The sequence below is a fragment of the Zootoca vivipara genome, chromosome 9 (genome assembly GCF_965207765.1).
Source record: "Zootoca vivipara chromosome 9, rZooViv2.hap1.1, whole genome shotgun sequence".
In the NCBI taxonomy this organism is placed as follows: domain Eukaryota; kingdom Metazoa; phylum Chordata; class Lepidosauria; order Squamata; family Lacertidae; genus Zootoca; species Zootoca vivipara.
In genome coordinates, this window is record NC_142592.1 from 54,242,519 (window position 1) to 54,264,235 (window position 21,717).

At 44.1% G+C, this 21,717-nt stretch overlaps 1 protein-coding gene and 1 long non-coding RNA gene across 3 annotated transcripts in view; one reads left to right on the top strand and one right to left on the bottom strand.

Moving 5' to 3' along the window:
* Nucleotides 1-6,504: 6,504 nt before the first annotated feature.
* LOC148684640 (uncharacterized) overlaps nucleotides 6,505-21,717 on the top strand; it is a 28,430-nt gene continuing 13,217 nt past the window's right edge. Inside the window, exon 1 of one of the 2 annotated variants that reach the window (XR_015945903.1) lies at nucleotides 6,505-6,797. This is a non-coding gene — a long non-coding RNA (uncharacterized LOC148684640). The remainder of the gene's footprint in view (nucleotides 6,798-21,717) is intronic. The other variant, XR_015945902.1, reaches the window with a different exon arrangement.
* Nucleotides 8,978-21,717, bottom strand: part of LOC118090959 (sodium- and chloride-dependent GABA transporter 2) — a 46,371-nt gene continuing 33,631 nt past the window's right edge. Inside the window, exons 8-15 of the mRNA XM_035127395.3 lie at nucleotides 19,404-19,507; nucleotides 17,605-17,729; nucleotides 17,063-17,175; nucleotides 16,372-16,509; nucleotides 13,031-13,133; nucleotides 12,155-12,255; nucleotides 10,749-10,919; nucleotides 8,978-9,458 (exon numbers count right to left, since the gene is read on the bottom strand). Of these exons, the coding sequence (XP_034983286.1) occupies nucleotides 9,339-9,458; nucleotides 10,749-10,919; nucleotides 12,155-12,255; nucleotides 13,031-13,133; nucleotides 16,372-16,509; nucleotides 17,063-17,175; nucleotides 17,605-17,729; nucleotides 19,404-19,507 (975 nt within the window). The 3' untranslated portion in view covers nucleotides 8,978-9,338. The remainder of the gene's footprint in view (nucleotides 9,459-10,748; nucleotides 10,920-12,154; nucleotides 12,256-13,030; nucleotides 13,134-16,371; nucleotides 16,510-17,062; nucleotides 17,176-17,604; nucleotides 17,730-19,403; nucleotides 19,508-21,717) is intronic.

Below are 21,717 nucleotides of genomic sequence, written 5' to 3' on the forward strand. Positions count from 1 at the left end.
CATATCTGAGGTTGTTGATATTTCTTCCGGCAATCTTAATTCCAGCTTGGGATTCATCTAGTCCAGCCTTTCGCATGATGAATTCTGCATATAAGTTAAATAAGCAGGGAGACAATATACAACCTTGTCGTACTCCTTTCCCAATTTTGAACCACTCAGTTGTTCCATATCCAGTTCTAACTGTAGCTTCTTGTCCCACATAGAGATTTCTCAGGAGACAGATGAGGTGATCAGGCACTCCCATTTCTTTAAGAACTTGCCATAGTTTGCTGTGGTCGACACAGTCAAAGGCTTTTGCATAGTCAATGAAGCAGAAGTAGACGTTTTTCTGGAACTCTCTAGCTTTCTCCATAATCCAGCGCATGTTTGCTATTTGGTCTCTGGTTCCTCTGCCCTTTCGAAATCCAGCTTGCACTTCTGGGAGTTCTCGATCCACATACTGCCTAAGCCTGCCTTGTAGAATTTTAAGCATAACCTTGCTAGCGTGTGAAATGAGCGCAATTGTGCGGTAGTTGGAGCATTCTTTGGCACTGCCCTTCTTTGGAATTGGGATGTAGACTGATCTTCTCCAATCCTCTGGCCATTGCTGAGTTTTCCAAACTTGCTGGCATATTGGGTGTATCACCTTGACAGCATCATCTTTTAAAATTTTAAATAGTTCAGCTGGAATATCATCACTTCCACTGGCCTTGTTATTAGCAGTGCTTTCTAAGGCCCATTTGACTTCACTCTCCAAGATGTCTGGCTCAAGGTCAGCAACCACACTACCTGGGGTGTACGAGACCTCCATATCTTTCTGGTATAATTCCTCTGTGTATTCTTGCCACCTCTTCTTGATGTCTTCTGCTTCTGTTAGGTCCTTACCACTTTTGTCCTTGATTATGGTAATCTTTGTACGAAATGTTCCTTTCATATCTCCAATTTTCTTGAACAGATCTCTGGTTTTCCCCATTCTATTGTTTTCCTCTATTTCTTTGCATTGCTCATTTAAGAAGACCCTCTTGTCTCTCCTTGCTGTTTTTTGGAAATCTGCATTCAGTTTCCTGTATCTTTCCCTATCTCCCTTGCATTTTGCTTGCCTCCTCTCCTCCGCTATTCGTAAGGCCTCGTTGGATAGCCATTTTGCTTTCTTGCATTTCCTTTTCCTTGGGATGGTTTTCGTTGCTGCCTCCTGTATAATGTTACGAGCCTCCATCCATAGTTCTTCAGGCACTCTGTCCACCAAATCTAAATCCTTAAACCTGTTCCTCACTTCCACTGTGTATTCATAAGGGATTTGATTCAGATTGTATCTTACTGGCCCAGTGCTTTTTCCTACTTTCTTCAGTTTAAGCTGGAATTTTGCTGTAAGAAGCTGATGATCTGAGTTACAGTCAGCTCCAGGTCTTGTTTTTGCTGACTGTATAGAGCTTCTCCATCTTTGGCTGCAGATAATATAATCAATCTGATTTCGATGCTGCCCATTTGGTGATATCCATGTGTAGAGTCGTCTCTTGTGTTGTTGGAAGAGAGTGTTTGTGATGACCAGCTTGTTCTCTTGACAGAACTCTATTAGCCTTTGCCCTGCTTCATTTTGAACTCCAAGGCCAAACTTGCCAGTTGTTCCTTTTATCTCTTGATTCCCTACTTTAGCATGTCCTGTTATAGAGATTTATACTTTAGCATGTCCTGTTATAGAGATTCTAGGTGTTCATCTGTTACACAGCCAATGCCTGCTTGGGGAAGGTTGAATGAACAAGAGCTGCAGCCCATTATATTTAAGGATCAGCAAGGCCAGATATATTTCCGTGGCCTGACTCTAGACCTAGGTCACACACACCCTACACATTTAAAACACTGTCATGACACTTCAAACAGTCATGACCTTCCCTCAACGGATTCTGGGAACTGTAGCTAAGGGTGTTAACAATTGTTAGCAGATCTCTATTCCCCTCCCAGAGCTACAATTCTCAGAGTCATTTAAAAGTCAATCCCTCTTCACAGAAAACTCTCAGCACCCTTAACAGCTCCCAGAATTCCATGGGGTAAGCCATGACTGTTTAAAGTCATATCATAGCACGTTAAACGTGAATGGCACCTTAAGCCTAGGCTTTCGTGGAGCTCTTTTTCCAATTTATTTTAGTTTATATTTTAGTTTTTTCTCAAGAGTGGAGAAGAAATATAGGTGGGGAAAGCTGTGTCTCCATGCAGAGGAGACTGCCAAAGGATCCACTTGTCAAGATTATGCTATGTAAGCTGAAAGTCAGAGAAGGGATTTGTTACTCAAAGGCTGGGGAAACAAGCAAGCAGATGCTGGCTGCTTTAAGCTTTTCATGTTGTCGCCTGAAATCTGGGGAAGAGATACCACCAGTGATTTTAGGGCTCAGCTGCTCCAAGATTTTCCGAAGGCACAGCAGTGCACTTGATGCCTTTGAAAGCCCCTGCAGTACAACATGTGCACAGAGATGGCAACCCCAATGGTGCTGTTGGTTGCCTCTCTATGCCTTGCACAGCTTACACCACAGAAAGGACCAGGCAGATGGCTGGCATCAGCTCTGAGAGCCAGTGTGGTGTTAAGAGCGGTAGACTCATAATCTTGGGAACCGGGTTCGTGTCTCCGCTCCTCCACATGCAGCTGCTGGGTGACCTTGGGCTAGTCACATTTCTTGAAGTCTCTCAGCCCCACCTACCTCACAGAGTGTTTGTTGTGGGGGAGGAAGGGAAAGGAGAATGTTAGCCGCTTTGAGACTCCTTTGGGTAGTGATAAAGCGGGATATCAAATCCAAACTACTACTACTCCTCCTCCTCTTCTTCTTCTTCTTCTTCTTCTTCTTCTTCTTCTTCTTCTTCTTCTTCTTCTTCTTCTTCTTCTTCTTCTTCTTCTCTGCAATGTCCACAACCAGTTTCCAAAATGTGCACAGAGGCTTCTTAAATGAGGGACTTTTCATCTGCAGCTTCTGAGGAGCTCTGGTTTCACCAAGCCAGTTCTGTAACATGGAGCAGCCCATCCTTTTCTAAACTTTGAGCCAGTTGTAACATAACACTCCTATGTCCAAGTCATGAATCAGGCCAGCAGATATTCCATTTGGACACCTAAAATCACCCTCCACATCCAACTGCAAAAGGAAAATATTTCTTCTCTCTTTTTTTGGAGGTTTAGAATTCTGCCTGGCAATCGAACATTTAGGGTAAAGCCCTCTGAACAGCAGGAAGTGTGCAGTCCTTATAGATAATGCAGAAGGCTCCATCATTTATTTACTTGCCGTATTTCTGAATTGTCTCCCTGCCAATGAACCCCTTGTGTGCTGCGGTGTATATCTCAGGAGGCATGGGAGAAGCCTCCCCAAAACACAGGGGAGATGCAGCGTTGAAAACCCTTGTGCTGAGGCAGCTCCTCCTGGCATCATGCAGACTGTGGCATCTCTTCTGTGTCATCAAGATTGTCTTAGGCAGGGAACCAAAACAGCAGCACCATCTGACAGATGAGAAGATTCCTGCTAGATCATTAATCACTCCCTCTAATAGCAAACTCGGATGATGAGTGCTGACAAAAAATAGAGCTAGAATGAGGCCTCGGAGGAAGAGGGATGCATTCACTTACACAGGGGAGCAGATGTAGAAACAAAACTTTAAAAAACAAAATTCGCTATTGGGGCCAAACACCAAAGGAACCTCAACACACACAGGGAGAACAGGGTGTTTGTTGGAGAAGTAAAATAGAAAATGGGAGGGAGCAGGGAATGTTCTGCTTGAGCTTCTCACACTTTTTGCAAGTTGGCAGGAAGCCTGAACAGGATTACATCCTGACATTGAGGTGCACGGCCACATTTTGGTGCAGGCCCTACATGTGAAAACACACAATTCCTTGAAGAGAAGGTGAGTGTTGCACTTTACCTTGGGCAAAACCATACTCAAAAACACATTACAGAGCAGCTAAAAAAGCACCAAATGTTGCTAAACTACAATTCCCATCACCCTTGGCGATTGGCCATGCTTCCTAGGGCTGATAGCAATACCTGGGGTGAGCAAAGGCTCCCCACTCCTATAATAAAGTATTAAACACCACATGCCAGTTTTAAGTTATATTTCTATATGTACCATCCATTCATTGACTGGATTCATCCCATCTGATTAATCCTACCCAATCAGACGCCATGGGAGTTATTGTGACCCAGGAAAGCTGGGTTCCCCAAGGATTGTTGTTGTTGGCACCCATCTGTCTCGAGAGACAATGGAGTGCAACTCCAGGGATTAAGTCAAACTGCTGGAGAATCACAGCGCTGATTCTCTGTGGCTGCAGAGGCTAGTAGCTTGTAAATCGGGTCCTCCCTAAACAGAGGGCACGTGTTGCGGTGGTGTTGGGGCGGAACCATTGGAGCAGGCCACAACACCCTATTGGTGGTCCCTCTAACAAGGGAACAATTGGGCTATCGGGATGCCAATCAAAGCAGTTAGAGGGACCACTACTTAACCGCTGCACGTGGCCCTGAGCTTCTCTTTCGGGTCTCAGTGCACCGGAACACCTGCCCACCTCTCCCTATATTTGGGGCTTGCACTTTACCTTGCTATGCCGTTGTGTGTCACCTGCCGTTGGGACAGGGGCACGGCAGGAATTTTCCCCACTTGGCTGATTGGCTGGTGCCATTTGGGTTTCGCCTGCAGCGTAACAAATCGTCACAACTTGTAAGTTTGTGGATAGGCTCTGGTTCGTGTTGAAAGGGGTGGCAGGATGCCTAGCCATCCCTATGCATTGGGTATTCCTTTAAAAGGAATCCAAGGACTCATGGTTGGTCTTCCCCTAGAGGGGTTGTGCCCTGAGCCTGAGTTCAGGGCTCATCTGGGGGAGGTGTGGCAGGCACCCCTGTCTGCTTCTGTCCCAGGTATTCACCCAAGGCTGACTTATGGTTGCTGCCCAGAGTCAGCGCTGCCTGCAATGCTGCACAAAGCTAGCTGAACCAGAGCCTATGCAACAACTCACTTGATTTGTAATCAATAAAGTTGTGGCCTAAATTCTGCCAAAAACCCAACCAAAATTTGAGTCCAGCATGAATTTATTTCTAGGCCAGGATAAAGGGTCTCCACACGCAACTGCTACCTCCGGCGTTGATTTTGCTGCATTAGCAGCAGTGAAGTCACCTTTCTGGGGCACAAGTGTGGGCAGTATGTAGGGAGGTTCTGGGCTACCCAGACAAGAAGACTAATGGTGAAAAGGAAAGCAGAGCAATATGCTTGGCACCAACTTGGCTGCAGGAGTTGCTGGAAGGAGGCGTACAAGGCACCATTCAACTGTATTAGGGACTCCACTCCAGATTTGGGTAGGATTTACTCCTTAGCCTTTTCTTCTCCTGAATATGTCCTGCAAGGCAGTGGGTATAGAAAGAAAGAAAGAGAAAGAGTTTGGATTTGATATCCCGCTTTATCACTACCCAAGGGAGTCTCAAAGCGGCTAACAATCTCCTTTCCCTTCCTCCCCCACAACAAACACTCTGTGAGGTGAGTGGGGCTGAGAGACTTCAGAGAAGTGTGACTAGCCCAAGGTCACCCAGCAGCTGCAGGTGGAGGAGCGGAGACGCGAACCCGGTTCCCTAGATTACGAGTCTACCGCTCTTAACCACTACACCACACTGGCTATAGATTTTCCCTCAGGGTTTATTCCCGAAGCCTTTCTCGTGAATGAGTTCCCCAAGGGTACTCAGCAATCATAGAGTCATTATTATTATTTTTAGAGATCCCTTAGGATGATGCTTTGGGATGAGGAAATACCGTACATGCCATGGGGATATTTTGGACTCTCTGCAGTGTACAGGAATCTTGTTGCTGCAGAAAACTCAGCATCACCCCTGAATTCAACTGTTTAAATTGCTTTTCCCAAATTCCAATCCGATTGCTGTGTAGGGTACCTAGATCACCAAAAGGAGCTAAAGTACTGGGGACACCTTGTGGCTGCTAGAATGAACTTTATAATTTTATTTAAAATGCAATCCCAGTAGTTGTTGTTGCTGCTGCTGCTGCTGTGCGAGGTGGCTGTGGGATATCACCCACAAAGCTAATCAGTAAGATATCATGGGAGCTGTATGTACTCAAATGGTCCTTTATTTATTTTTGCCTGGTAGGAACATAGCAAGCTGCCTTATATATACCAAGTCAGACCCTTGGTATGGTGTAGCTCAGAACTGTCCACACTGACAGGCAGTGGAGCTCCAGGGTTTCAGGTAGGGGGCATTCTCAGCCATACCTGGAGATGCCAAGAGGTTGAACCTGCATGCAAAGCAGATGCTCTACCACTGAGCAATGGACTTTCCTGGTAAATAAAACTCCCCACTGGTGCTATAGGGGTTTGGGGGGGTTGTTGTTGTTGTTGTTTTGCAGAAGTCCTCTTATTTACAATATATTCTAGTTCTTTGTCCCTCATTGTTTATATAATAATAATCAAATGGCCAAAAGCAAAGGCCTCTGTAAATCATTGCTCTAGACCTAAGCAAGTTCATGAGAGCTTTCCGTACCTATAAGATCCCAGGTGTCGCTCACCTTTACTGTGTTCAACTGCTGAGCTGAAGTAATACTGAACTGTAAATGCCAAAACTTTCTCCCACTATTTTCCTGACTATTTTTCAATCAATTAATTTTAAACCAACTGCATTCAAAAGTTAACATAATTTCGGTGAAATTTTCACAGGGCAGGGGGAATGCAGAGTCTTTCATCACACATTTTTGAGATGTTGGAAGCTTGTCTGCAAGTGTTCTTTCATTCTGCGAGTCATTTCACCAGTGGCCTGCACTGTTCAGTCTTCCTTGCTGCAGATGCTTAGAAAGTTGAGGTAATTTTAATCTGTTTTAGCGTTATAACTTTTGTATGTTTCTTGCTTCTGTTTTATCTTTTCTAAACCACTTTGTCATTTATTTATTTTTTTACAATCAAGTGGTGTATTATGCAGGAATAGAATAGAATAGAATAGAATAATTTGCTAGAGCTGGAAAACCAGTGAGATAAGATGTATGAAATCATACGTGGAATCTGTGGGATTTGCAGCCATATCACAAGTGCATGTTTTGCTAGGACCCTCTGTGTGAGGCCTTATCAGCGCAATTCTGTAACAAATGTGATAATCCCTTACACTTCCTTCTGCCTCTGAGGAGACTCTCTCTTTACGCCATGCTCCCAAGCTAACCAGACATGTGTCTGGGGCTTCAAGCATGCGCGCACGCGCACACACACACACACACAATTTTGAGACTACCAACTTTTATATTACAGTAACTTAGAATTATTTTTCTGCGCGCTACTTTGATGCATTTGCTGCCTTCATTGAAATGTAAGTAAAACTTTTTGCTTATCTTACTAAAAATGTCTGGTTCATTCTCTGCAACGGGGGGTGAAGAGAGGAAGGTCAGCAGATCACAAATAAAAGGGGATAAAACAGTCTAACTTCGTAATTCTTAAGCTTCAGCAAACTATAAAACATATAAGTGTTTTTGCTCAGCTACAAAGGCTTCGCAGCCTGCTTACTTTTCCATTTCTCCCGCACATGTGTTTAGGAGGTTTAAATTTTAATCTACAGATTTAATCCTCAATCCATCTCCCTCAAAGAATCTAGGACTTTTTACAATGTCCCATCAATATGCTGGACTGTTGCCCAAATAATTGTTAGTATTCCACACGACAGCACCTCAGCACCTCCTTCTTCATCATGTGATGCAGTTTCATCAGTCTGCAGCTTGCCAGCCTATACTGAATAATGGACAAATAATGAAGTCGGTGAATAATGAACTGCTGAATAACAAACGCCTTCATGCCTGGACTATAAAAGAAAAATGATTTCTTTCACACACAAAAATTGTGGCAACAAATACTTGCTGCATTTGTGTTGTTGTTTTTTTAAATTGGAAAGTTCATCTCTAAATGTAAACTGAATCCAATTCTTCCTCCATCTCTAATCATGATGCCCCACCAGAGAAACTGAGGTGTCGGGGTCAGGACTGTGCATGAGTGCAACTAATGTCTGGCCCAGCACACCTGCACAATATTAACACAGCTGTGTTGCCCTCTCTCCACCGCTCCATGCTTCTAGTGGTCCATTTTCTCTTTTTTCTTTTTCTTTTTTAGTTTCAAAGCTCTGCAGGCATTCATCCATTCATCATCTTACTAAAAAACAACAAGAAACAAGTGCCCCTCACACTCCCAGTTCTCCTACCTCAATTTGACACTGGAAAGGACTTGGCACAGACAGGGGACACCCAGAGCAGCTCCTATTTGTCTGCGCTGCCAGAGAGGGGGGGATTGAAGAGCACTTTCCTAGCCAAGTAATTTCATGCTTTCCTGCAAAAGGCCTTATGGGTCAAGTTTCAAATGAGGCTCATTGCATGTAAGCAATGAACATGCAGAGATAATAATAATAGTAATAGTAATACAGTCGTACCTTGGTTTTCGAACAGCTTAGTTCACAAACAACTTGGAACTAGAACGTCGCAAACTCGGAAGTAGGTGTTCTGGTTTGCGAACTTTGCCTCAGAAGCTGAACGTCCGGCGCAGCTTCTGATTGGCTGCAGGACACTCATGCAGCCAATCGAAAGCTGCGCCTTGGCTTCCAAACATTTCGGAAGTCAAACGTACTTCCGGAATGCATACTGTTCGAAAACTAAGGTACGACTGTAATAGTAATAATAGCAGCAGCTGTTGGGGGTTAGAAGAAATGGGACCATTGAATTTTTAAAAAATCACACTTCCCTGCCATGGTTATGATGACTGCTTCCACCTCCCACAAGAGCTACTTTCAGCTCATTAGGAAAGGAGCACCTGTTGATGCTGTGCACAGTTTGGGCCTTAAACGAAAAAGGGAAAGGCGACAAAATCCTACTGCAACAAGGTAAAAGGCCAATACTGGAATACTCTACTTCTGTCCCAAGCTATATGTCCCTACAAGTTGGAAATGGAGCAGGTGCAAAGCCTTGAGCAAGCAGATCACCACCCACTTTAATAGACAATAATGCACGTCACAAATATGAGGAAAGAACAATGACTTTATAGATGGAATGGGAAGCTCCCTAAAACCCATGCAAGATAAAATGCTTCTGTGACGGTGTTAAGTATTTCCATCCCAGGCTTCTGTCCTTCCAGTCCTGCTCCTGGAAGATCTCACAGGAGGAACTTTTTGGTTTGAACCATCTCCTGTGGTTGTGCCCCCAGAGAAAAGACGGAGCTGAATCAGCTTCCACCACAACGTCTTGGGAGAACTCTCTTTCCCTAGCAGCCGCCACGGATCCTTTGGAAGGGGGGAAGGGGAAATCAGCTCCTGGGTCCCTCTCTCCTTGGCCACAGGCAAAGTCCAGGATTGTCCAATGCAGAAGGGGCTTGCTTCCCTCTAACAGTGAGAATCCAACTCAGTCAGCATCAGGAGCCTAGTTTTGGAGGCTGGAAAAGACTGTCTTGGGCACATGCCTTGGGGCAAGTCTTCATCTGGACAGACAAGTTGATGGAATCTCTGAAAAACAAAGTGGGTAGGAAGAGAAAGTGGAAGGAAGATTATTCCTCTAAGCAATCAAAGTGTCACTTTGTAGACACACACACACACACACACACACACACACACACACACACACACTAGAAGCTGGTCTATCCTAAGTCAGGCTTTTGGTCAATCGAGATCAGGGTTTCCTGAGTTCATTAACCCCCTGATGAGCTTATAAAGTTGTCACCGACTCCAACTTCTTCTCCAACTTTTTATTGTTATTATTTTTTCATTCAGAAGAAACAAACAAAAAAGCTCTCCTCCTCCATCCTCCCCTTGCCCTGCAGAAATTAAAAGTAAAGCAATGAAAAAATAAAACAAGTGAAACTTGGCATTTTTATCAAACAAAAGTATTGTTCCAAAGGACTCTGTGTGGTGGCAGAGTTCTGTGTCCATGCTTATTCAGTGTTGCATAGGTGATAAAGTCATGCCAAATGGGGGGGGGCCTTTGGATTTTTTGCCCGATCTCTTTTCCCGCACATACGCTGTCAGTTTGTCTATTAATATCAGGTCCCATAACTGAGCGTGCCATTCCAAATTAATAGGAATGGTACTGAAATTAAGTCAAGAAATATCAACATATAATCAACATTTATTAATCAATCAATCAATCAACATTATTAGGAATCATAACATGTAGAAAAGAAAAAATAAAACAAAGCAGCATGGGCTGAAAATACTGTTGTATTGTGTCATTTAATACTGAATAAGGCTTTTGAAACTTGCTATGAATTATTTGGGGGGGGTAGAGAAAGAAACTTGAAATGGATCTAAGAAGGCATAGCTCCAACTACAGGGCTGTGGCAATCACCCCACACTGCATTCATGATTCTGCAACTTCTTCAATAGCTCTGCATAGTGGAAAACAAATTTAAAATATCACACAGGAAATACATGAAGTGTTTTGTCTGGAAGTCAATAAGCAGAGGGGGGGGGAGAAGGGAGCCAGAGAGCACTGCAAAGCGAAGCTCTCAAATGGTGACATTTTTAAAATGCTATGCAGTCAATAACAAGCTCACAGGAAGGCAGTTTTCATCTGCCTAGCCCTCGAGCCAAACTGAGCTCAATAAAGCCGCGAACTCTTCTTGCCAGTAACTGAATGATCCTTGGCAAAAATTAGTGCAGTGTCCCCGTTAATTACTTTTGCAACACAGCAAGCCTGCCTCCAAAGTGCATCACGTCAATAGGGCTGGGTGACCAGCAAGCCTCCCTCGCCCAAGCAGCCTCTCAAAGCCCAGTTCTTAAACACAACGACAACCTCACCTCTCTCAGGGAGCCCTTGATGGTGGAAAGTTTATAGACAATCCAGAGCGGGATGCAGATCATGGATGAGAGTCCCAGCAGCCAGCCCAACGTGTCTCCCCACCACGGGTACACGTATTTCTTGTTGTATGTCAGTGGGGCGTATTTAATGAGAGAAAAGAGAAATGTAGCCTGGGGAGAGGAGAGGAGGGAGGGTTAAGCACACTGTCCGTCACTAAGTCATGTTGCTCACTTTATGGCCAGAGCAAAATGGCCTATGACACAATGAGAACCTCCCTGGCCAAGAATTCTGAGTTCTGCCCAAAAGAAGTACTTCTCCTGATGACCCAACACACACACACACACACACACACACACACACACACTGCATACACACACACTGCATACACACACACTGCATATACACACACACTAGGAGATGTAGGCAATGTGGTTAGTTTCCAGATGTTGTTGAACTACAGCTGGCTGGGAAAGAAGGGTCTCAGAGTCCAACCACATCTTCTTGGCTACCCACAGCATATAGATACCACCAGGGCCAAACTAGGTGAGATGTGCAGGGACAGCCCAATATGTTTTGCTGCCTGATGCAAAGCAGCAAATGCCACTCCCCACTTCCCCAGTCATAATACTCACGGCTAGCCAAGTTATTTTGGCACCTAAGACAACAACAAAAAATTCTCACAAGCACCTCTCCCATAGCAGTAGAAGTATCATTATCATTATCACTATCCATTAAATAACCAAGCATTTGCTGCCTTTTCTTGACACCCCAAAATCAGCTGCCTGGCACCCCAAAATTAGCTAGAACTCTTCCCAATAGTATAGACTGGCCTTGGTGATCCACAATCAAACACTTCCCAGGCCCATTGTCAGGGGTTGGTGTGGTCAGGCACTGGATGAGGCCCCTGGGGCTCAGAAGGGCCCATTTTCTTCTGGTGAGTGGCAGCACTTTTGATTCTGATCCACTACAGTCACCTGCCATGGCCAATTACCCACAATGCAATATCTGACCACACATTACTGTACATTTTGGGCAACAGAACCTGGCTATCAACTTCTGCCTCATTTATTACCCACCTCCGTCAGAATTAAACTAGTATAACTCCAGCACAAACATGCAACAGTTATGGCCAATTCCATAACTGTCAGGATGTTGAACTATGGAACATGAACCAACCTGCATCAAGTTTTGGGTTTCTCCTTAACTTCTTCTGGATTCTGTCTGTTTCCACTTATGCAGAATCCTTTCATTACCCCCCAGTTCCTTGAGGAACCACACGCTGCAGTGCGGTACAGCAAGGATAAAGACTATCTGTATCCCCATTTTGGAAAATCACTGCCCAGTTGCCCAAGTGCACTCTTTCCTGTTGTGCCTCCTGAACAAATGACTGGGATGCCTAACTCACCAGGCAGACAGCTGGAGTGATGAATAGCCAACAGTATTTGATGACAGCCCATGGCCGGTAGCCAATCATGTCTTCGATGTTATCATAGAAACGGTCAGCACCTGTGAAAAGGAAAAAGAGAAGAGGGAAAGCAGTCTGCTAGATGCATATGGTGGGGAGAAGGAAAGGCTAGCAGCACCTGTTTAAGGTATCAAAGCAATGATTGGCAACTTCTCTGGCCAGTAAGGCAACATAGGGTAGGCCAGAGAAGTGACATCAAGGTGCCTCGTTCACTAGGAGTTTTTCTAGGGCCCCTTCAGTATTGTTGCAGGTGTATTCTGCAACATGCTCTTGACATTATTATTATTATTATTATTATTATTATTATTATTATTATTATTATTATACCACACCCATCTGTCTGGGTTTCTCCAGCCACTCTGGGCAGCTTCCAGCAAAATATAAAAACACAATAAAACGTCAAACATTAAAAATAATAGTGTACTAGTGGCAGATTTATTCTGTTTTAGCATTGTTCTGCAATGTTTGACTGATCCTACCATGTTGCTGCTATCTGGAGGGGCTACAGGGCAACAAAAGCAGGACAGAAATAAACCAGGGCACTTGTGTTATAAAAAGTTATGAGATTTCAGCAGGAAGTTATGAGATGTGTACTGATTGAAATGATGCAATGTGATCACCTCAAAACCTTTGCGGGTACAAACGATATTGAAAGAGGCATCACTTCCAACCACCCCCTTAGTATCGTGAACACAAATCATTAATGTGTGTCAAAAATGACATCTAGGGAACCTGGTGTTTTTAATGCCTGCTTCAGAAACCATAGAGATGTGCTCTTAAAACAGTGGCACGTTTTCCCATCGCATTTGCACTTACCATATACCCATCCAATGCACAGGGTTTCAAAAATGGCGACAAAGAGCAGGCACATCCCACTAGCAGCATAGTAGTCAAACAGTTGGAAGACATACATGCCACCCTAAGAAGGGGAATAAGGATGCAGAAAGAAGGAGAGAGAGGAGAGAAAGCCAAGGGTTGTAGTTAATGCACAGAGCTTCTCTTCCCAAGCAACCAATGACTGCCTGACGTCTTCTAATATAGATCTAATTTTCAATGTAGTATAACTTTCTATTAATCTGATCTTCAATACAGTGGTACCTTGGTACTCGAACGGCTTGGCTCCCAAAAAAATCAGCTCCCGAACACTGCAAACCCAGAAGTAAGTGTTCCGGCTTACAAACGTTTTTCGGAATCTGAACATGCAACACAGCTTCTGCTTGAGTGCAGAAAGCTCCTGCAGCCAATCGGAAGCCGCACCTTGGTTTTTGAATGGTTTCGGGGGTCGAACGGACTCCCAGAACAGATTAAGTTTGAGAACCAAGGTACCACTGTATAGTACAACTTTCTTTTATCGAGAAACCTCCTCTCCAAATATCAGTTTGGGAAATTATCTTACCTCAACTTGGCATTATCTCAACTTGGCATTTCAATACAGTCTCCCTTTATACATGTGGATAGACAAAAATTACATGAAAACCAAGAAACAATGGGTAATGGCATCCAAACAAAATCAGAACATGAAGCCATGATTTAAAATTGGCTACCAGATTCCGGCTTGTTTGGAAGTCACTGACCATAGTTTCTAGTTCAGACACAACAGGAAACTATGGTTAACTGCGTCCTGGCTTACTCATGCAAAGGGAAAATCAAAGTGACTGCAAAAAGAGCCTGTGGTGCGATGGGTCAGTGTAACCTTCTGTTAACCAGAAGGTTGGTGGTTCAAGCCCACCCAGGGACAGCTATGGGCAGGATTCCTGTATTACAGGGAGTTGGACCAGATGAGCCTCAGGGTCCCTTCCAACATTACAATTCTATGATTCTACAATGGTCCACATCCTGGCTTAATTAAGCAGAGGTATTTATCATCCACTGGGCCATTATTTGGAATTTGGAGATCCTGCCAATGTATCTTATATTGGCAGTGGACTCCATCTGCTCCCTTCAGATTCCTGTTGTTGCTTTTTCCTTCTTCGCTGCTGCCAAAAAATATCTGAATTTAGGGGGAAACCACTGTTGCTCCAATATCTAATAATAATAAGTAGTAGTAGTAGTAGTAGTAGTAGTAGTAGTAGTAGCAGCAGCAGCAGCAGCAGCAGCAGCAGCATAACAAAGGCCCTAGTGGCTGTTTATATATATTGCACTATTTAATGTTAAGCACGCTACACAGCAACTGATGTGCATGTTGTGGGGAGCGGGGTCCAAGATGGATAATAAGTAATTTATTGTAAAAGTCCAACCCCAGGGACTATTCCTTAAATACGCCACATCATGATGGAAAGCCCATGTCTCTGGAATGCAATCTTAGCAATGTTCTCCTTTCAGCCTCTTGTTACCACGAGGCAGAAAAGAGACGGTAAGTTATAGTCTGGGAATGCAAAAGTATGCAGCAGGCCTATATTTAAGCCTCCACATGGCGAGAAACTAGGAATCCAAGGTATCCAGGAGGACGAGCTACAAAAACTTGTGTCATTTCATGCCTCTGTAGAAAGCTGGAAAAGAGGGAGCTCCGCTGCTGCATAGATGTCCATGCACTGGGTGGCAGCTGTTCATCTCCATCCAAAAGGCACTTTATCAGCCTTCAGAAGCCCATAGGGTAGGTGGGTGTGGGATAACTTATTTCAGTCTAAGGGCCACATTCTCTTTGGGGCCAACTTCTAAGGACCACATGCCAGTGGCAAGCAGGGCAAAAGTGGGCAGAGCAATTAATATAAACGTTAGTCTTGTGCAGTGAGCTAGTTTCTCAGACACCCCTCTCCCTCTCTCTCTCTCTCTCTCTCTCTCTCTCTCTCTCTCTCTCTCTCTCTCTCTCTCTCTCTCTCCTCCATTTAAGCAAGCAAGAGGCATTGCCGGAGCTCAAGGACACCTCCCAGCCAGGCAAAACCACTCAAGGAGAGTGCAAGGCAGGAACAGTGAGAGGTGAAGCCGAGGAGGTTTGCATGGCCTGGTCCTGAAGGTCAGCTAGAGAGGCTTGGAGTCCCCAGGCCTGAGGTTTCCCACTCCTGCCATAGGGCATGACCAGGAAGGCAATTCCTGATAATTCACAACACAAAAGTGGACCTGCGGTTCACACGCTTTCACACAGTTTCTGGACAGTAATATCAGAAGTCTAAGAAAAAGTTGGCTTGAGCATGAAGATGCAAGTCTTGTTTTCCAGAAGACTGGAGGTATTAGACCTGTATCTCAGCAAATAATATTTTAGTGGTTCCATTATGCTTTCTGTTCTAGATTGTTTGCTATTAAATTTGTGGTTATTAATTGTTGATGTTTCTAGGCAATGTGCATAATTCAACAGAAAACAATTTATGCATAACTGAGGCAGCAAGATTGCAGCTTTTGATATATTTCATGAAAGGTGCTGATTATTGTATGTTTTTCTTAAATCTTCAAAATTAACCAGCATTAGGAGGGGAATATCTATCATAACAAGGAACTCAACTGGGATGATACATTTTCTAGCAGATAGTAGGATACTTTCTTAAAGTATCCCCTTTCAGGGGTGCCAACTTGAATAAAATATGGGGGGGAGGTAAGACCCACCAAGCATAATTGATTACATGACATGGTGCATGCAACCATTTGAATGGCAATGCCCATCAACTGGGGGGGGGCAGCCCCCTCAAAAAATTTATTGGTGGGGGCAAACACCCCTAGGCCCCTAGGAATTAGCTCCTATGCTACATTTCATGATTAGATAGTTGGCTGTCTGTGAAAACCCAGGCTGCAATGTAGAGTGATTACTCAAACCAACTGATAAAGTGCTGGTGATGAGTTAAAGGCAGAGCCCCATTTCTCTGCCCCTTTATCCAGGGATGGTGAACCTGTGGCTCTCCAGATGTTTGATGGGAACTGTAGTGCAACAACATCTGGAGGGTCAAAGATTCTCCACCCCTGCTCAAATCCTGCTTGAGTCTCCCTGGCAACTCCTTGCCTCAATGTTGCCATTATGAAGTGGGAGACCACAGGATCCTCTGAGGTGACTTCCATTTCCTTACAAGAGGGATGTCTCGAGGGGAAAATAGAGCAATTTGTTCATTTTAGTGCCACTGGCACCCATGGGGCTAAAAAGAGTGTGTTGATTTTGGAACAACAGCAAACCCCCTTTCCCTCCCTTTTTTATGCAGAAGTTATATAAGCAAAGGAAATGTAGGTTCCGATACCTCTGTGATCATGACCAGTCCCACGAGGTATGAGATGATGGACACAATAAGGATTAGCATTTCTCTGCGGTTCTTTTTCCGGAAAATTCCAGGATACATGTCAACTAGGGCCGTCACCAGGCTCTCCACACAGACAAACTAGGGAGATAATTTAGGCACCCATCAGCAATTTCCTATCACAGAAGATCGCCCAATTTAGACCCTCCTTTATCATTCAACTCAACAAGTATCCACAAAGTATTGAACACAACACAGCCATAGCAGTTCTGAGCCGGAGATGAATTTGAGGGCTTCTAATGCTTGCCACACCTTAAGACATAAGCAGACCGGGTCCCCAAAGCTTCATTCTAGTCCTGAGCCCAACCAACATTAACATCATTTTTACCCGCAACATTGGTTGCTCACCCAAGCAATGAATTAATCGAAGGTAACATTAAAAGTTCTCCTTTAGACAACCAGATTCCAGCCTCCTGCACCTTCCCCGGCAGATGATGAGTTAGGTAAGCACACCAAGACAAGTCTAATCAGGTAGGAAAAAATGTATTTCATGCCCTGTTAGGTCTGTCCGAGGCCCCTTTCCTCAATGTTTAGTTGCTGTTATCACCCACAATGAAAAGAAGCAAGCTGTCTTCTGCCTCCCAGGAGAGAGGTTAAGTTCTTGGCTGAACCTACCCACTCAAGGCATTGTTACCTGGCTGTCCAGTCCCAGCAGAACCACCATGATGAAGAAGAAGCAGGCCCAGAGTGGTGAGAAAGGCAGCATGACGACAGCTCGCGGGTATGCTATGAACGCCAAGCCAGGCCCTGTCGAGAGAAAGTTGCTAAGCGAGGTGTACTGGAATCAGAGAGTTTTGTGAAGAGGTGTTATGAGCACCAGGCAGGCAGGCAGCAAGAACAATGACATAACATAAGCCACATTCGCCAAATTATATTTATAGGGCAGGGAAGTCCAGCCTCTTTCCACTGCCATGCACAGTATTGATAAAGAAACAAGGCTGGTGAGGTGTTGGGTACCATCTTCAGCAGCAAGTAAAGCTGTAGGCACTGCTACAAGAGAAGGGAGATGGGGAAGAGAAAAGGCCTTCCAGTCTGATTTTGGCTCTCCCATTATAGAATCAAGGCACGGTGCCCCCCCCCCCCGCAAAACAAGCGCAGTCACATACAGCATTCTAGGATGCTGATTATCATAATGCTACTTTTCTGCACACAATCTCACATGCATAAACCACTCACCCGACTCAGCTACCTCAGAAATAGGCACTCCCTGCTCCTGTGCCATAAAGCCCAAGATGGAAAAGATTGCAACACCAGCCACAAAACTTGTCCCACTGTTCAAAAAACACAGAGCAATGCAGTCCCTAGGAAGAACAGGCGAATGTCAGAGCGACAAAGACAAAAACAAAACAAACCATACATCTAGTGAGAACGAAACATTTATAAAGACGGGCAGCCAATCAAATGATAAGCACCATCGGTGTGCCCTGCGGGTTCCTCTTGCGGCAGGAGGGGGCCTGTGGGAGGGCAGCATGAAGGAGGAGGAGGAGGATTAAGTCAATATTATAAGAATAAGATTTTGAATTGGAATAGAAAACCCGCCATAATTAATTAGAGAAGCTAGGAAAACCAGGAGTATCGAGGAAGTCACAATTATAATGTTAAGAAAATAAGAATTGGGAATTTATATTTTTCCTTTATTATTGATGTTGTTGTGTGTATTTGTTTAAGTATGCTTAAGAAAGAGTTGGGGGGAAACCAATCCTCAGAGCTCCTCCATCCCTGTCCCTTCAGTGGCAGGGAGGGGATGAGGGGGGGAGGGGGAGGCCAAACCCAACTTATAATGGACCCCTTTGATTCTCAACGCCCACAGGTACTACTGGTGGCAGAAGTGGACTGGTGGGTGGAGGGAAAATGAAGGGACAGTGTCATATTGTATGTTTTGTTTGTCTTGTTTGTATAAAACTAATAAAAATTATTATAAAAAAAAATGATAAGCACCATCGGTAGCCAACAAGACTGAAGTAATCAAATGAAGATGTGTGCATCTTAGGGAAATCACTAAATTAATTGCATGAATTATTAATCAATCAGTTACTGATGAATAGCCCCTTAATTGCAGCTTAGTTACTCATTTCCTGTTCTACCTGGTGGAAGGGAAAGCAGATTTAATTACTGGTTTTCTATCTTTTTTTATTTCTTTTATTTTTTGTAATTAAAGCCCCATCTCTACCCCATGCAGGGAACAGGATGAGTGCAATGCAGTTTAAAAAATAGTAATTTACATTTTAAATTTAAAAGACAGCTATAGCTGGCAAAGTGTATTGAAGTTTTTCAGGGTTACTGTGCTTTTAATTAGTAGCTTACTCTTTGCAGTTTCTGCCTCATTTATTCCTTCATAATTATTGTTAGATGTTTTAACTGTGTAGTTGCTGCCACAAGAAATAGGAAGGAACAGAGGCAGGAGAAGATGCAAGGAGTAAGCTTGTAACTAAAGGCACAGTAACTCCAAAAAACCTCAATTCACTTTTTGCCAGTGACAATTTTCTTTTATATTTAAAATGTAAATTAAAGAATTATCACAAATTAGGTCTTGGGGGGGGAAACACAGGATGAGAAGGGGGGAAATTAAATGACATTGTCTGGATTTTTTGTAAAAAGTGAGTGAGTGAAGGATGGCAATTCCAGATTATGTTAGTAGTGTGGAACCAACCAATGTGAAAAAGTGGGTTAAATTTTGCTACATTTTACAGAGGGCTGGAAGGGGACAACTTGATATGGAAGAAGCATTTTTGGTGGAAGCCTTGTGCTTCTTGTAACAGATGGCTCACCTTTTAGTTTCCGGAAAATGAACAAATTTTAAAACTCATTTGGAAAAGACAGGAAATTTGAGAAACACAACACACAGGATCAGAGCAGGGATTACTTTATTCCAGTAAAGTTCTGCTGCTATGCAGAAAGTATACTGAAGGTTCAGAAAGAAAACAACAAGAAGTGAAAAGGGCAGGACTTTGCATGGTGGACTCACATTCAGTTACCTGAAGCAGTTGTTATGATACTTGTTGTAGCTGCCCAAAGCTGTCAGGCATCCCAGGCAAATGGCATAAGAAAAGAAGATCTGAGTACCTGCATCCATCCATACCTGTAAGCAACAGAATAAACATAGCAAAGTGGAATGAGCATCACCTCAAGGAAGCTTTGCCACTTGAAAGACAGCGGATGGGACTTGTTGGTGAATAACTCCACTAGAGAAAATACCTCAGCCTACAGTTTCAAGAGGCAATTTATCTCCCCAGAAGAAAATCCTTTTCTGCCCCCCTTCCCTAACAGTAAAATTAAGTAGGTAACAAAAAGGGAAGCTGATCTTCTTGCTGTTGTGTCAAGTGAGGTCTACCTGTTCACTTAGGGTTTGTACCCATCACCCTTTCGTCTGGCTTTAGTCCATTTCCACGCCAACCTTTGAATCCATGTACACATGACGTTATCCACAATGACTCTCAATCCTCTGGCATCTTCTGAAATACTGCGATTTGATGCGGTTTCCACAAAGCCAGTTTCGCTCTGATTACAAAACTGTTTGTGTGGTGAATCCCAGGTGTTTACAATGCTTTCATGAAGAAGCATTGCACTTTTCCCAGGGCCACAATCTTACACCCCCCCACTCCAAAATAGCGCATTTTTCAGGGCAGGAGCAAGGTGCAGTTTGCGTGACTCACCCGGAAGCATATCCCAGAAGATGTGCGTCCTGGTTTTGCATCGGAAAAAGTTGGAAGGTATTATATAAGGCAGGAAGCCATAATTCACTACAGCTTTTCATTACATTTGAACCCAGAATTATAGTGAATGGCTGCCAAATAAACCAATATCTGCAAGCCCACTTTAAAGCATAGCTTCATATTCTGCTTTGCTTAGAAGCCATTTGCCCTAGTTTCTCCATCTGCATGTTACAGGAAACTGTAGCTGAAGGGACCTCTCCTGGTTCGTACAAAGGAAAGATCACAGTGACAGCAAAGGGATGCACGTGGGCGCACGATGCTCACCCACATCTCAGCCGATTAAGCTGAAATATCAACATGCAAATGCAGGCAACATGCAGCCTGGGACATATCCTAAAATCCTCTGCAGTGTGCAAGAACGTTGCAGCAGACATGCATTTGGCACATGTTGACTTGGAAAGTGCTCACTCAGGGGCATAGGAAGGGGTGGGTGGGGGGCGGTCCGCCCCAGGTGTCAGCCCAGCCGCTGTACTTACTGAAGGTAACAGGCTTGAAAACAGCTGTGGTACACCATCCGCCATCAATACTGCCAAATGCTCAATATCCCTTTGCATGAACTATCAAATATTGCAAAATTTTCAACTGTCAGAATCTAATACAGTGTTTCTCATATTATAAGACATGTCTTATATTTATTTTTTCCTTAAAAAAAACACACTATGGCTTATTTTCAAGGGATGTCTTCTTTTTTTCCTCCTCCTCCTGCCGCGGCCGGCATTGCTTCTGCGCCTATCACTATGTCTTATTTTCGGGGTATGGTTTATATTCCTTGAATGCTTAAAAATCCTGCTATGGCTTATTTTATGGGTATGTCTTAAAATATGAGAAACAGGGTACAGTGGCCAAGTATTCAGAGAATTTTTGGGAAAATATTGAAACATGAAATGAATGTCTGGGTAACCATTTCTCCTTTGAAATTCAGAGAATAGTTTTGAGGAGTTTGCCTTCAGCAGTGAAAGCAGAATACTGTACAGCCATTATTGCTGGTAGCCATTGATTGCCTTATCCTCCAAGAATAGCACTTCTCTGTTGATGCTGTCAAAATAAAGCTTCCAGGCTGGCCTGGGAGGGGTTTAAAGGGGTTACAAAGGGTTTTGCTGACCTTTCCCCGCCCCCCAGGCAGGCACCCCCTTAATCTCCTTTGTAGACACCTCCTCCCCACAAAAATGCTGGTACAGCAGCTCAGCTGGAACCGGGATTTGACATGAGGGAAATTTTCTTGAAGAGATTAAAAGAGGGCAGTTGGGCAAGGAACTTTTCAGCCAGGCAAAGTAGAACGAGCTTTGGTGACTGAGGGAGAAAAGAGAGGCGAGGAGGGGGGAGCACTTGTGGAGCCAAGGAGGCTGCAGCAGCTGCTTCTGAACAGATGCACCGGATCTATTTACCATTTGTTGTTGCCCCTCAGCAAACTCTAAGCACCTGAGCATCGATAAAAGCTATCACTCACTAAGACCTATAAAAAGCATAAAGGTGGCACAATGTTGCCTTCAAAAAAACAAAAGTGACTGCCACCCAAGGCATCTATGGGCACCTTCCTGAGGATAGTGGCCTGGCCTGGGAAGAGGAGGTTCGGTGG